General features: G+C 44.5%; 1 protein-coding gene across 1 annotated transcript in view; it reads left to right on the top strand.

The window, feature by feature from the left end:
* LOC126252529 (probable G-protein coupled receptor No9) overlaps positions 1 to 16,282 on the top strand; it is a 778,809-nt gene that overhangs the window by 459,575 nt on the left and 302,952 nt on the right. Inside the window, exon 3 of the mRNA XM_049953424.1 lies at positions 7,590 to 7,885. Coding sequence (XP_049809381.1) covers positions 7,590 to 7,885 — 296 coding nt within the window. The remainder of the gene's footprint in view (positions 1 to 7,589; positions 7,886 to 16,282) is intronic.

Consider the following 16,282-nt stretch of genomic DNA (forward strand, 5'->3'; position numbering starts at 1 on the left):
AAAACAGCTAATCTTTATGCTTTCAGGTGTTCCGATAATGAAGATATTAATGTAAGATTATCTCTCGTTTTGAAGTTGTGATAACTTTAGGCTATCGTCTATATAAGCTTATTCTTGTATTTTACTTAGTGTTATCCCTCACAAGAAGGTCATTGAAGGCGCAGTCGCTTTGCGTGGCCTTTGTTGTTTTCTGTTGCAAACTTCCTGATTACTACCCAGCGATAATGGACTAACATTTATTCATTCACTTTCCAGGTATCTCATTTCCATGTCCGAAATTTATTGGTGGAAGCGTACTCCGTGCTTGTCTTTCACAGCACTTCAGTTGTAAGAAAGGTGTCCGAGTGGTAATCTGGTAATTTAGGAAATGTAATTTTAACGACGTGTGGCATCCCAGTTTATTATAGCAGTGCAGAATATTTGCCACAAGATCATTATAGTTTTCTGCCCTCTTATTTCCAAGGTAGTGTGATAACGCTTGAACCAAGGAATCCCAACATTTCATCACTTGTCAGGATAGCGTTGAAATGCTCATCTTTGTATAGTTTGCGTATCTGGTGATCGACGAAAATCCAGCCTCACTAAGACGTGGAAATTTCACAAGCAAATAGACAGGTTTTTTCATGGCCTTAACGAAGTTTTTCATTAAGTCCAGTTTTATACGAAGAGCAGGAGAATTATATTGTTGGATTCCACAAGTGCTTTGTGCATAACGTTGTGAGATACTGATTCACGTGATTGAGGCTTAGGCCAGTCTTTCTTTTATAATGAAGTACTTTGGCGCGACTATCTCAAACGCACAGGAAGCTACAAAATTTGTTGTAGCCGATATGCCAATGACTTCCAGATTCCTGGAAATCTCGCATTTAAATTTGTCATAGTTCAATCACGGTGGTAACACATTATCATTATGCAGTTGCACGCAATTGAGACTTAATTTGGAGGAGAAGATGAACAAGCACTGACTCTTATAGTCAGTGTTTGTTGCTGCCATTAGTCCCTGTGCATGATTACAAAGTAAGAGATTCTTTTCACTTTCGAAAAATGGAAGGAATAGCATATGGCGGTTACAGAGTCACGCTTACCGTCTTACCAAGGCAGTTTCTCTTTTGTTGTCTTGACACCAAGAACTCATCTTTACCTTCCGGCTGTTCCAGATCTCTCGTTAGGTCATTAAGTTCAGTCATTAAGTTCACACTGTGTTATTTTGTGAAACTGTGTACATTCATCGTTACACACAAAATCAGGATCTTTCGAAGACCTGAGTTTTCAAGGTAACTGTGCGTCACTAGTTTCAGTACTATCGCAGTAAAGTGGGTCAAGGACAGGCAGTCAATGTCCGTGAGGCACTGGTCACAAGGCCGACGGCATGTTAGACTGTGTCAAGGAAGACTTTTTTCCTTGCAAATACCTTGTGTTAATGGAGCTGTCATACAAAAGTGATAATCATTTACACCATTTGATACTTCTCGCCAGTTCATGGGTATATCAAAGCCCATGGAAGATCTTTCACAATTAAGTCACAAGGTATGCAAGACACATGACGATTCCAGAACTTGTCCTGGTCCCCGATGTTACAGCCAAAATACAGTCTGTACACCTTCCTAATACGTAGCACTTTCAATGTAGCCTGTCCGCAATGCAGCAAAATTTGTGAGCACTGTTTACCCATCTGCGAGGCATTTTGAATCACAGAAATTACGATGACCACACACACTAATTACAGTAGCACGTTCTTCCAACACACGAACAGAACACTGTAACAGGGTAAAGCTTCTCTTAAAGGAAACATGTTCGACTCCTCCTTTCCTCTTCCACTACCCGTTGTTGGAACGCGTCAGAGCTAAAAGTAGCGACAAAACACACAGCCGGCCGAAGTGGCCGCGCGGTTCTGGCGCTGCAGCCTGGAACCGCGAGACCGCTACGGTCGCAGGTTCGAATCCTGCCTCGGCATGGATGTGTGTGATGTCCTTAGGTTAGTTAGGTTTAACTAGTTCTAAGTCCTAGGGGACTAATAACCTCAGCAGTTGAGTCCCATAGTGCTCAGAGCCATTTGAACCAAAACACACAGCTATTGTTGCCTGAAATTGCAGCATTCTGTCTACCATCAGCGGGATTTCGAAGCGTATATCGGAATGAAATGTCAATGAATGCTAATAAAATATAATTAAATGCACTCAATTTAAGTTGGAAAAGCGTTGTCGACATAGTTCACAAATATTTATTTCACGCCGGTTACATTTTCACTGTTGGCTGTGGTGATAATTGGTGAGAACTGCCCAGAACTAGCCGACCCTCGGCGTGCGAGCGCTTATGTCATGCACTTGGCAAATGGGTGTTGTCCTGTGAACAGCTGGGGAGCTGCACTTAACAGTTCCGTATATAGTGCTCCATGTGTTGGCAGACATAAATATTGGTGGCTCCATGGCCTAACTGAATGTTTTGTATGGAAGGATGAAATAGTTTTTGGTATGACAGCCATCTAGGTGGTATCTGACATTACTAGATGATGTTCAAAACTTAAACACGAAATTGTATCGCTGCCAACTAAAACAGCTCGATTAAACTAAGGTAATATATATATATATATATATATATATATATATATATATATATATATATATATATACTCCTGGAAATGGAAGAAAGGACACATAGACACTGGTGTGTCAGACCCACCATACTTGCTCCGGACACTGCGAGAGGGCTGTACAAGCAATGATCACACGCACGGCACAGCGGACACACCAGGAACCGCGGTGTTGGCCGTCGAATGGCGCTAGCTGCGCAGCATTTGTGCACCGCCGCCGTCAGTGTCAGCCAGTTTGCCGTGGCATACGGAGCTCCATCGCAGTCTTTAACACTGGTAGCATGCCGCGACAGCGTGGACGTGAACCGTATGTGCAGTTGTCGGACTTTGAGCGAGGGCGTATAGTGGGCATGCGGGAGGCCGGGTGGACGTACCGCCGAATTGCTCAACACGTGGGGCGTGAGGTCTCCACAGTACATCGATGTTGTCGCCAGTGGTCGGCGGAAGGTGCACGTGCCCGTCGACCTGGGACCGGACCGCAGCGACGCACGGATGCACGTCAAGACCGTAGGATCCTACGCAGTGCCGTAGGGGACCGCACCGCCACTTCCGAGCAAATTAGGGACACTGTTGCTCCTGGGGTATCGGCGAGGACCATTCGCAACCGTCTCCATGAAGCTGGGCTACGGTCCCGCACACCGTTAGGCCGTCTTACGCTCACGCCCCAACATCGTGCAGCCCGCCTCCAGTGGTGTCGCGACAGGCGTGAATGGAGGGACGAATGGAGACGTGTCGTCTTCAGCGATGAGGGTCGCTTCTGCCTTGGTGCCAATGATGGTCGTATGCGTGTTTGGCGCCGTGCAGGTGAGCGCCACAATCAGGACTGCATACGACCGAGGCACACAGGGCCAACACCCGGCATCATGGTGTGGGGAGCGATCTCCTACACTGGCCGTACACCACTGGTGATCGTCGAGGGGACACTGAATAGTGCACGGTACATCCAAACCGTCATCGAACCCATCGTTCTACCATTCCTAGACCGGCAAGGGAACTTGCTGTTCCAACAGGACAATGCACGTCCGCATGTATCCCGTGCCACCCAACGTGCTCTAGAAGGTGTAAGTCAACTACCCTGGCCAGCAAGATCTCCGGATCTGTTCCCCATTGAGCATGTTTGGGACTGGATGAAGCGTCGTCTCACGCGGTCTGCACGTCCAGCACGAACGCTGGTCCAACTGAGGCGCCAGGTGGAAATGGCATGGCAAGCCGTTCCACAGGACTACATCCAGCATCTCTACGATCGTCTCCATGGGAGAATAGCAGCCTGCATTGCTGCGAAAGGTGGATATACACTGTACTAGTGCCGACATTGTGCATGCTCTGTTGCCTGTGTCTATGTGCCCGTGGTTCTGTCAGTGTGATCATGTGATGTATCTGACCCCAGGAATGTGTCAACAAAGTTTCCCCTTCCTGGGACAATGAATTCACGGTGTTCTTATTTCAATTTCCAGGAGTATATATATATATATATATATATATATATATATATATATATATATATATATATATATATATATATATAAGCTGCTGTAGTAAAGCGCATAAGGTAACTGAAAGAAACACGCAATGAGACAAAAGGAAATGATAATTTTATTTACAGATAAAAATTACACTGAAGCATCACCGCGAGTAATGATGATTCCCTGGAGACTATAAAAAGCGGGACAGAGTCCTTATTAGATCATCACCGACGGCAAGGCATGCTCTGCAACCTGTACCATACCCGCCACGAGTTTAGTAAGGAGTTATAGTGGTTGGGCGTTCCATTCCTCTATCAGCGCTGATAAAAGTTGCTCGATGATCGTTGGTGCAGGTGGAAATGCTGCAGAAAGCCTCCTCGACGCATTCCACAGGAGTCAGACGGGACTTAAGTCGGGAAAACGGGCGGGCTAGTCCGTTCACCGAGTATCCACTCGTTCCAAGACATTTTCCACCTGCGCTGTTCGATACGGTCGCGCATTTTCATGTATTAGCATGAAGCCATGGCCGAATGACCCCCTGAAAAGACACACAGTGGAAAGGAGTATAGCGCCTGAATAACACTGAGCGGAGAGTGTATCATATCAGTACTCCCATGCAACATTATGACTCTCCGCAACATAACACCTTACCAAACAAAACGATGTTCGTTGCTGCATTACGTGCTACCGTCTCTCGCCAGGCCTGATCGTTTTGGTGGTGCAGGTGTTACGCTGTGGGGAGGCATGGTGTTTCTTGGGCGTACTGACCTCCAGTACACTCTCCACTCTCGTTACTGAGGCACTGTGCTCCTCTCCCATGAACGTCTTTTCAGCGGTGCATTCGGCACTGACTTCATTTTAATAGAAGACAACGCGCGAACTCATCGAGTAGCGCAGATGGAGAAGCTCTTGGAATGAGTGCATACTCTGTGAATGACAAGAATGACAAGAACCACATACCAAAGTTGTGGCCAGCATGGGAGCACGTTGTAAAACATGTACAACCGTCCGAGGTCATCAAATTTTGTATTAAGATCCGCGTCCCGCCGTTTTTAATTTCCAGCGAAAATTCATGAATCGCGGTGACTTCAGTTTAGTTGTTGTCCGTGAGTAAAAGTCCCCTCTGCGTTCGGCTCACTGCGTGTTTCTTTGAGTGACCTTGTGTGCTATACTGTAGCAGTTCGTTCTAGCCGGCCGGTGTGGCCGTGCGGTTCTAAGCGCTTTAGTTTGGAACCGCGTGACCGCTACGGTCGCAGGTTCGAATCCTGCCTCAGGCATGGATCTGTGTGATGTCCTTAGGTTAGTTAGGTTAAAGTAGTTCTAAATTCTAGGGGAATGATGCCCTCAGAAGTTAAGTCCCATAGTGCTCAGAGAGAGAGTTCGTTCTATATGGATATGGTGTAAATTTCATCGATCTACGTTACTTGACAGTGATACATTATGCGAAAACGTCTTGCGCCCTTAATATTTGCACACCCTGTGATTGTGTCGCCACGGTTAGACGGCCTCATATGTGGCACTCTCAGATGCTACTGTTCTGTACCGTGGCCAGTGCACACATGGTAATTTTACATAGAATGTTTAAATAAAAAAATTAAAAAAATTGGATGATTTATTCAAGAGAAAGAGCTTCAGAAACCAAGCATGTCAGCAACGTGTTGGTATCCTAGCAGTTATTCGGCTTGGCATTCACTGACAGAGTTCTTGGCTGTCCTCCTGAGGGATATCGTGCCATGTTCTGCCCATCTGGCTCGTTAGATCCTCAAACTTCCGAGCTGCTTGGAGAATCCTGCCCTAATGCTGCAAATGTACTTAACTGGGGAGAGCTCCAGAGATCTTGCTGACCAAGGTAGGATTTCGCAAGCACGGACACGAGCAGTACGAACTCGTGCCGTGTGCGGACGGGATTTATCTCGCTGAAATGTAAACCCTGGATGACTTGCCACGATGGACAACCAAACGGGGCGTAGAATATCGCCGACGCACCGCTGTACTGTAACGGGGCCACGGGTAACAACTAAACGAGTCCCGATATCAAATGGCACCCCAGACCACGACTCCTGGGTGTCGGACCGCATGGCGGACAATAGTCAGTCCGTTATCACACCACAGTCCGGAGCGTCTCAGACATGTCTTCGTTGGTCATGGTACTCGCCTCGAAGCTGAACTCATCACTGAAGACAATTCTACCCCAGTCAGTGATATTGCAGCCCGAATTCAATCGAGCTGGTTGGTATGCTTAGGTCAGTGGTAGTCGGCGCAAGGGGGAGACGTAAGCTCAGTCCCCTTAGTTGAGCCGCCTATTAATAATGGTCTTTGTGGTCACTGAAGCGCAATTTGTAGTTGGATCGATGATAATGAGTAATGCAGGCCTCTGAGTGCTCGTCTGACGATTGCTCGTTCACATTCTGTCGTCCCCCTAGGTCGACCTCTTCCTTGTTGACGCAGTGTTCGGCCATGGTTCACGCATTCCCGCCAACATTGTGTGATAGTGGCATCAATCCTATTGAAATGTCGAACGATTCGCCGGTTTTTAGAACCTGCTTCTTTGAGCCCAGCAAGACGGCATCTCTGAAATGTCGACATCTACCTGTATTGTTCACGTGCCTGTCTGCGAGGCATAGTTACTGTCCAACTGAGTACATGGAATGAAATTCGCAAAGACTTTATGTCCTCGTATGCTTTGCCGGCGATGGGCGAGGCATGACAGAATCTCTGACCAGAGAGTAGTTTATCGCTAGTTGTTGCTTCTCGCGAGTATATTATTTGGGCATTTCTTTCTGAACAAATTAAATTACAATTAACATACATTATTAAATATGCGCAAGGCTGCTTCTTTACCTTCTACAACAATACTCATCGTCCAGAGTCCTGACCAGAGTCGCGAGCAGAGCACACAGCCGACGCATGCCGACTCCCGCAGACTACTCCTGTCCACTACTACTGTATCCGACTGACTACTACTGTCGACTCGCGCAGACTAGCGCAGACTCGCAAGAAGCAACAACTAACGATAAACTACTCTCTGGTCAGAGATTCTGTCATGCCTCGCCCATCGCCGGCAAAGCATACGTCTTACAGTATCGACATGCCCCTGTTTATTATCCTTGCCAGCAACGCGGTGAAATTGCGCTGAAGCAGCACACATTCATCCATCAGCCGCCAAAGTTTACATTGTTGCATTTTCCAACAATATCTTTTGTTTGTCTTAGAGCGTATATCGGTGTTTAAAGAGAGGTACGATTCATTACAACTAGTGAAAATTTTGTTCAAGCCATTCTGCATTTTCTCACAAGTGCCCAACGACGATAGTTTACTGTAGACAACAGTATAACTAGCAATAAATCTTATAAATCGTTTCACTATGGTGTAAAAGTTTTATTTTAGGATTTGTATTTGTCTGTGTTTATTTTTCAAGCTCGTGTATTTTATCATATATTACAATTTCTTGAAGTAATTAGTGTATTGGTTTGATCTTTCTTTTAGTAAATTGGGAGTTGTTTGTAACGGAGTGTTTTTTTGCGATGTGCCGGCAGGTGTGGATCTTCGGCGACGTGTGGTGCGCGGTGTGGCTGGCGGTGGACGTGTGGATGTGCACGGCGTCCATCCTGAACCTGTGCGCCATCTCGCTGGACCGTTACGTGGCGGTGACGCGGCCCGTCACCTACCCCAGCATCATGTCGCCGCGGCGCGCCAAGATGCTCATCGCGGGCGTCTGGGTGCTCAGCTTCGTCATCTGCTTCCCGCCGCTCGTCGGCTGGAAGGACTCGCACACGGCGCAGCCCCGGCCGGAGCCCTGTCCCTGGACCTGCGAGCTCACCAACGACACGGGGTGCGTACGAGAGCATTGCAATCGCGTCACCAATCCGTCGGGCGTTCACACTGATACTGTGTGTGAGAGAGAACGCGACCATACTTCGCTGAAGTTGCCGAAATTTAACGATGATGCCTCGCCTATTGGCAGCCGAGTGAGCGCTTGAGACTGCCACGCCGCTGGCGCAGCTAAGTTCTCGCTTTTTCACTACCACGTGGATGCCATGCGCTCGCACTCACTTGCACATTGGTTGCAATTTGCAGCGTGGGCATGCGCGATGCCCTTAAATTTGAAATCCACTGACGTTTACTGTTACAATTCTTTGTACTTTATTAAACGAAAGGACTTTTTGTTACTTTTAAATTAGTTTTCCAAAAAATTATTTTTGTGAAACATCTCATCAGAAACCATATTTGGTTTTCGACGATTTGCCGTCGTGTCGATAAGGAAAATACGTTCCACAAATGCAGAGGGGATATCAGTGTGCTATCTCCTTAATTCTTCTTCATTTGAAGATACCGATCTGACTTTCAACTCACATCTTCTTCAGCAAAAATTCAGAAATAATCAATTCTGCAGTAGTTTTCGCAAATAATCCATTGTGATTCCACATTATTTTCACTTCCGAATTTACATTCAAAACAAAATTTTCTTTCTAGTTCATAATGTCAGTCGAAACTTGTGACCTGATTTCTTCGTTATTTCTTTGGCTATTATACAAGGGTTGTTCAATAAGTAATGCGGCACACTACTTTTTCCCAGCCAGTTTCGTTTAAAAAATGCTGAATTTTCTGTGGGACATCGTGGAAGAAATGGCCGTCGGAATAATTGACTCAGCATGTAGGAAAGTCGAAACGACCTTCGGTGAAATTAAGAGCAAGGGTGGTAAAATAAGAGCGCATTGGGAATTCCACAGTTAAATGCATAGGAGAGAGCGCAAAGGTGGAAAGAATACATTGAGGCCTCTATGAGCGGAAGGACATGTCTGATGGCGTGATAGGAGAAGAAGCAGGAGCCGATATAGAAGAGATAGGGGATCCAGTATTAGAATCAGAATTTAAAAGATCTCTGGAAGACTTGAAATCAAATAAGGGAGAGGGATAGATAACATTCCATCAGAATTTCTAAAATAATTTGGAGAAGTGTTAACAAAACGACTATTCATGTTGATGTGTAGAGTGTACGAGTGTAGCGATATACCATTTGACTTTCGGAAAACATCATTCACCCAGTCCCGACGATTGCAAGAGCCGACAAGTGCGGGAATTATCACACAGTGAGCTTCACAGCTCATGTATCGAAGTTGATGACAAGAATAATATACAGAAGAACGGAAAAGGAATTGAGGATGTGTTAGATGACGACCAGTTTGGCTTTAGGAAAGGTAAAGGTTCCAAAGAGGCAATTTTGACGTTGCTGTTGATAACGGAAGGAAGACCAAAGAGAAATCAAGACACGTTCATACGATTTGTCGACTTAGAATAAGCGCTCGACAATGTAAAATAGAGCAAGATGTTCGAAATTCTGAGAAAAATAGAGGTAACCTATATGTATGAAGTGATCAGATGAAAAAGGGTGTGAGACAGGGAAGTAGTCTTTCTCGCCTACTGTTCAGTATATACATCGAAGAATCAGTGATGAAAGAAAAAGAAAGGTTCAAGAGTGGAATTAAAATTCAGGGTGAAAGATTCACTGAGGACATTGCTATCCTCAGTGAAAGCGAAGAAGAATTACAGGACGTGCTGAATGGAGTGAACAGTCTAATGACTACTCAATACGGAATAAGGGTAAATCGAAGAAAGTTGAAATTAATTATTTCTAGTAGCAGGAAAATGGAACAACGAGAAACTTAACATCAGGATGGGTGACCACGAAGTAGATACAGTTAAGGAATTCTAATACCCAGGCAGCAGAATAACCGATGATGGGCGGAGAAAGTGGGGATAAATAGCAGACTAGCACTGGCCAAAAGGGCATTCCTGCCAAAAGGAGGTCTTCTAGTATCAAACGTAGTTCTTAATTTGAGAAAAAAGACCTGCGAATGTACACCTGGAGCACAGTATTGTATGGTAGTGAAACATGGACTGTGAGAAAAAAGGAACAGAAGAGACTGGAAGTATTTGAGGTGTGGTGCTACAGAAGAATGTTTAAAATTGGGTAGACAGAGCATGGAAAGAGGAGGTTCTCCGCAGAATCGGTGAGGCAAGGAATATGTGAAAAACACTGACAATAAGTAAGGAAAGGATGGTAGAACATCAACTAACACATCAAGGAGCTGTAGAGGATAAGAACTGTAGGGAAAGACAGAGACTGGAATACATCCAATAAATAACTAAGGACGTAGGTCGCAAGTGCTACTCTGAGTTGAAGAGAGTAGTACAGAATTCGTAGTGGGTCTCATCAAACGAATCAGAAAACTGGTGACTCAAAACAAAGTTTGGTTCTGATTGAAGTTTCCACCACAGCAATGCCAACTGTCGACTGCGTTACATACAACTCTTGAAAAATCCCTCTCACCGTCTGATCTTACGCTTATAATTTCTGCGGGAAATTGACGTAGTAGGTAACAATATTGTCACTCGGTCTTCCTCGAATATTGGATATTTAAAATTAGCAAACATATTTTCGTCAAAACACCGTCGACTACCTTGCAGAAATACATGTTGAAGTTTTTTGGGCATCTCTATAACATTTTCACATGGGTTTTACCTACTTATTACGATCCTTGTAGGGCATCTCATAACTCGTTTGATACTGCTCTCATTACTACTTTATGAGGACTCTAAACGCAGAATTGCTCAAACTGACATCTTCTAGACAATTTCCTTTACAGACACAAATCACTTCCCTAGAGGCATTTCTTCACTCATACTCATAAATTAAGGATAATGATGATACACGGTGAAACAACGCTCAGGTGGGCCGTTTGAGGGCTTAAAACACCCCGGGGTATGACCATTCGGTGCATTTCACCTGCGGTCGTCGCACGGTGGCGCTGGCAGCAGTCCACAACCGCAAAGGTGTGTTGGTGCATGTCAGAGTACGGTGCAGCAAGTGTGCTGACGTTTTCAGACGTGCTAATGGTGACTATGTGTTGAAAATGGCTGAAGTAACACATATTGATGACGTTATGAGGGGTAGAATACTAGGGCGACTGGAGGCTGGTCGTAGTACATGCCCTCCGTGTGCCACAAACTGTAATCTCAAGATTATGGCAAGGATTCCAGCAGATAGGAAACGTGTCCGGGCGCTATAGTACGGGACGTCCACAGTGTACAACACCACAAGAAGGCCGATATCTACCATCAGTGCCCGCAGACGGCCACGGAGTACTGCAGGTAGCCTTGCTCGGGACCTTACCGCAGACGCTGGAACAGTTGTCTCCAGACACACAGTCTACAGACGACTGAACAGACATGGTTTATTCGCCCGGAGACCTGCAAGGTGCATTCCACTGACCCCTAGTCACAGGTGAACACGTGAAGCCTGGTGTCATGAACACAGTACATGGTCACTGGAACAGTGGTCCCAGGTTATGTTCACGGACGCGTCCAGGTACAGTCTGAACAGTGATTCTCGCCGGGTTTTCATCTGGCGTGAACCAGGAACCAGATACCAACCCCTTAATGTCCTTGAAAGGGACCTGTATGGAGGTCGAGGTTTGATGGTGTGGGGTGGGATTATGATTGGTGCACGTACGTCCCTGCATGTCTCTAACAGAGAAACCGTAACAGGTCAGGTGCATCGAGACGTCATTTTGGACCGGTATGTCCACCTTTCAGGGGTGCAGTGGGTCCCACCTACCTCCTTCTAGATGATAACGCACGGCTCTACCGAGGTGCCATCGTGGAGGAGTACCTTGAAACAGAAGATATCAGGGGAATGGAGTGGCATGCCCGTTCTCCAGATCTAAACCACATCGAGCACGCCTAGTAGGCTCTCGGTCGACGTATCGCTGCACGTCTTCAAATCCCTAGGACACTTCCGGAACTCCGACAGGCACTGCTGCAAGAATCGGAAGCCATACGCCAGCAGCTGCTCGACCACCTGATCGAGAGTATGCCAACCCGTCGTGCGGCCTGGTGATCATATCTCATACTGATGTCGGGGTACATGCGCAGGAAACATTGGTGTTTTGTAGCACATGTGTTTCGGGATAGTTTTCTCAACTTATCACCCATACCGTGGACTAACAGATCTGTGTCGTGTGTGTTCCTTATGTGCCCATGCTATTAGCGCCAGTTTTGTGTAGTGCCACGTTGTGTGGCACCACATTCTGCAATTATCCTTAATTTATGAGCACGAGTGTACATATCTATTGCCTCTAAACATCAACCTTAAAACATTCAACGATGGGCTGCAGACGTTTACTAATAAACATACAATAGAGCACTGCCGGTTCTCTTTGTATCAGGCTTTATACATGAGATTTTCCACATCCAAATACAAAAGCTATTCATTACATAAGTGCAAATACTGTCTAGTTCTTTCCGCGTTTCCTTACGGTTACTCAGTGAACTTGTAGACAAATGTGCCATCGAAAAATGAAACAGTGCTTCTAATCGTACCTGATAAGTCATTTATGTATAATGAAGACATTACAAGTTCCACAAATTCTTCGGACGCAACCGGTGTTTCGTTAACACTGAACATTCACCGTCTACCACAATGTACTGGATTCTTTCGGAATCGCAAAATGTGTTGTGTTGTGTTTTTCATTAAATGTTGTCGTGCTGTACTACAAGCCCCCTAATTTTCACATTCCTAATTGGATGTATAACATAGTTTAAAGTTATAGACGTGCCGTATACTATGTCAAACGTCTGTCACACGGCGACATATTGTCGAAACTAACTGTTGTTGTTGTGGTCTTCAGTCCTGAGACTGGTTTGATGCAGCTCTCCATGCTACTCTATCCTGTGCAAGCTTCTTCATCTCCCAGTACTTACTGCAACCTACATCCTTCTGAATCTGCTTAGTGTATTCATCTCTTGGTCTCCCTCTACGATTTTTACCCTCCACGCTGCCCTCCAATGCTAAATTTGTGATCCCTTGATGCCTCAAAACATTTCCTACCAACCGATCCCTTCTTCTAGTCAAGTTGTGCCACAAACTTCTCTTCTCCCCAATCCTATTCAATACCTCCTCATTAGTTATGTGATCTACCCATCTAATCTTCAGCATTCTTCTGTAGCACCACATTTCGAAAGCTTCTATTCTCTTCTTGTCCAAACTAGTTATCGTCCATGTTTCACTTCCATACATGGCTACACTCCATACAAATACTTTCAGAAACGACTTCCTGACACTTAAATCTATACTCGACGTTAACAAATTTCTCTTCTTCAGAAACGATTTCCTTGCCATTGCCAGTCTACATTTTATATCCTCTCTACTTCGACCATCATCAGTTATTTTACTCCCTAAATAGCAAAACTCCTTTACTACTTTAAGTGTCTCATTTCCTAATCTAATTCCCTCAGCATCACCCGATTTAATTTGACTACATTCCATTATCCTCGTTTTGCTTTTGTTGATGTTCATCTTATATCCTCCTTTCAATACACTGTCCATTCCGTTAAACTGCTCTTCCAAGTCCTTTGCTGTCTCTGACAGAATTACAATATCATCGGCGAAACTCAAAGTTTTTACTTCTTCTCCATGAATTTTAATACCTACTCCGAATTTTTCTTTTGCTTCCTTTACTGCGTGCTCAATATACAGATTGAATAACATCGGGGAGAGGCTACAACCCTGTCTCACTCCTTTCCCAACCACTGCTTCCCTTTCATGCCCCTCGACTCTTATAACTGCCATCTGGTTTCTGTACAAATTGTAAATAGCCTTTCGCTCCCTGTATTTTACCCCTACCACCTTCAGAATTTGAAAGAGAGTATTCCAGTTAACATTGTCAAAAGCTTTCTCTAAGTCTACAAATGCTAGAAACGTAGGTTTGCCTTTTCTTAATCTTTCTTCTAATATAAGTCGTAAGGTTAGTATTGCCTCACGTGTTCCAACATTTCTACGGAATCCAAACTGATCTTCCCCGAGGTCGGCTTCTACCAGTTTTTCCATTCGTCTGTAAAGAATTCGCGTTAGTATTTTGCAGCTGTGACTTATTAAACTGATAGTTCGGTAATTTTCATATCTATCAACACCTGCTTTCTTTGGGATTGGAATTATTATATTCTTCTTGAAGTCTGAGGAAATTTTACTTGTCTCATACATCTTGCTCACCAGATGGTAGTGTTTTTTCATGACTGGCTCTCCCAAGGCCGTCAGTAGTTCTAATGGAATGTTGTCTACTCCCGGGGCCTTGTTTCGACTCAGGTCTTTCAGTGCTCTGTCAAACTCTTCACGCAGTATCTTATCTCCCATTTCGTCTTCATCTACATCCTCTTCCATTTCCATAATATTGTCCTCAAGCACATCGCCCTTGTATAAACCTTCTATATACTCCTTCCACCTTTCTGCCTTCCCTTCTTTGCTTAGAACTGGGTTTCCATCTGAGTTCTTGATATTCATACAAGTGGTTCTCTTCTCTCCAAAGGTCTCTTTAATTTTCCTGTAGGCAGTATCTATCTTACCCCTAGTGAGACAAGCCTCTACATCCTTACATTTGTCCTCTAGCCATCCCTGCTTAGCCATTTTGAACTTCCTGTCGATCTCATTTTTGAGACGTTTGTATTCCTTTTTGCCTGCTTCATTTACTGCATTTTCATATTTTCTCCTTTCATCAATTAAATTCAATATTTCTTCTGTTACCCAAGGATTTCTATTAGCCCTCGCCTTTTTACCTACTTGATCGTTTGCTGCCTTCACTACTTCATCCCTCAGAGCTACCCATTCCTCTTCTACTGTATTTCTTTCCCCCAGTCCTGTCAATTGTTCCCTTATGCTCTCCCTGAAACTCTCTACAACCTCTGGTTCCTTCACTTTATCCAGGTCCCATCTCCTTAAATTCCCACCTTTTTGCAGTTTCTTCAGTTTCAATCTGCAGTTCATAACCAATAGATTGTGGTCAGAATCCACATCTGCCCCTGGAAAAGTCTTACAATTTAAAACCTGGTTCCTAAATCTCTGTCTTACCATTATATAACCTGTCTGATACCTTTTAGTATCTCCTGGATTCTTCCAGGTATACAACCTTCTTTTATGATTCTTGAACCAAGTGTTAGTTATGATTAAGTCATGCTCTGTGCAAAATTCTACAAGGCGGCTTCCTCTTTCATTTCTTCCCCCCAATCCATATTCACCTACTATGTTTCCTTCTCTCCCTTTTCCTACTGACGAATTCCAGTCACCCATGACTATTAAATTTTCGTCTCCCTTCACTACCTGAATAATTTCTTTTATCTCGTCATACATTTCATCTATTTCTTCATCATCTGCAGAGCTAGTTGGCATATAAGCTTGTACTACTGTAATAGGCATGGGCTTTGTGTCTATCTTGGCCACAATAATGCGTTCACTATGCTGTTTGTAGTAGCTAACCCGCACTCCTATTTTTTTATTCATTATTAAACCTACTCCTGCCTTACCCCTATTTGATTTTGTATTTATAACCCTGTAATCACCTGACCAAAAGTCTTGTTCCTCCTGCCACCGAACTTCACTAATTCCCACTATATCTAACTTTAACCTATCTATTTCCCTTTTTAAATTTTCTAACCTACCTGCCCGATTAAGGGATCTGACATTCCACGCTCCGATCCGTAGAACGCCAGTTTTCTTTCTCCTGATAACGACGTCCTCTTGAGTAGTCCCCGCCCGGAGATCCGAATGGGGGACTATTTTACCTCCGGAATATTTTACCCAAGAGGACGCCATCATCACTTAATATAGAACTACTATAGAACAGTAAAGATTTTAGCAGCTTTATTGAGGTTACACAAAAATGTACAGTCAAAAGTACTTTTCTGATTTCAGCCAAGCCCTCTGTGTCCCAGCGAACCTTATCTCTGGTACAGCCTCGTTCAATAATTTTAAATCCCTTCTATCATTACTGATTCGATGTACAGATGAACTGTAACTTCACCGACAAACTTTCAGAAGTAGTCGTATGGGGGAAAATAGTAAACGTGGACTCTAAAGTGTACCCTTAAGGACTACGAGCACTTAACTAATCTTCGATACTGTGACACACGCTCCTTCTACTGGAATCTGTTGCTTTTCACATTTTGGCAGGTGGTAGCATGGACCAAAACAAGAAAAAAATGTCCGGTAAACACGGGCTCTATGGTGCGTACCTACTAATTCATAGTCGCTACGATGAATCACTTCTACTAAACTAGTACTCCTGTATCTTCGGTTTCTCACAGGTCGTTAGGTTTGCATTTTAGATTCCCACTTTGCATGTTTTTCTTGTTTTGGACCACACAACAACCTCTGAAAGTATGTCGGTGGATTACCCTA

The sequence above is a fragment of the Schistocerca nitens genome, chromosome 4 (genome assembly GCF_023898315.1).
Source record: "Schistocerca nitens isolate TAMUIC-IGC-003100 chromosome 4, iqSchNite1.1, whole genome shotgun sequence".
Lineage (NCBI taxonomy): Eukaryota > Metazoa > Arthropoda > Insecta > Orthoptera > Acrididae > Schistocerca > Schistocerca nitens.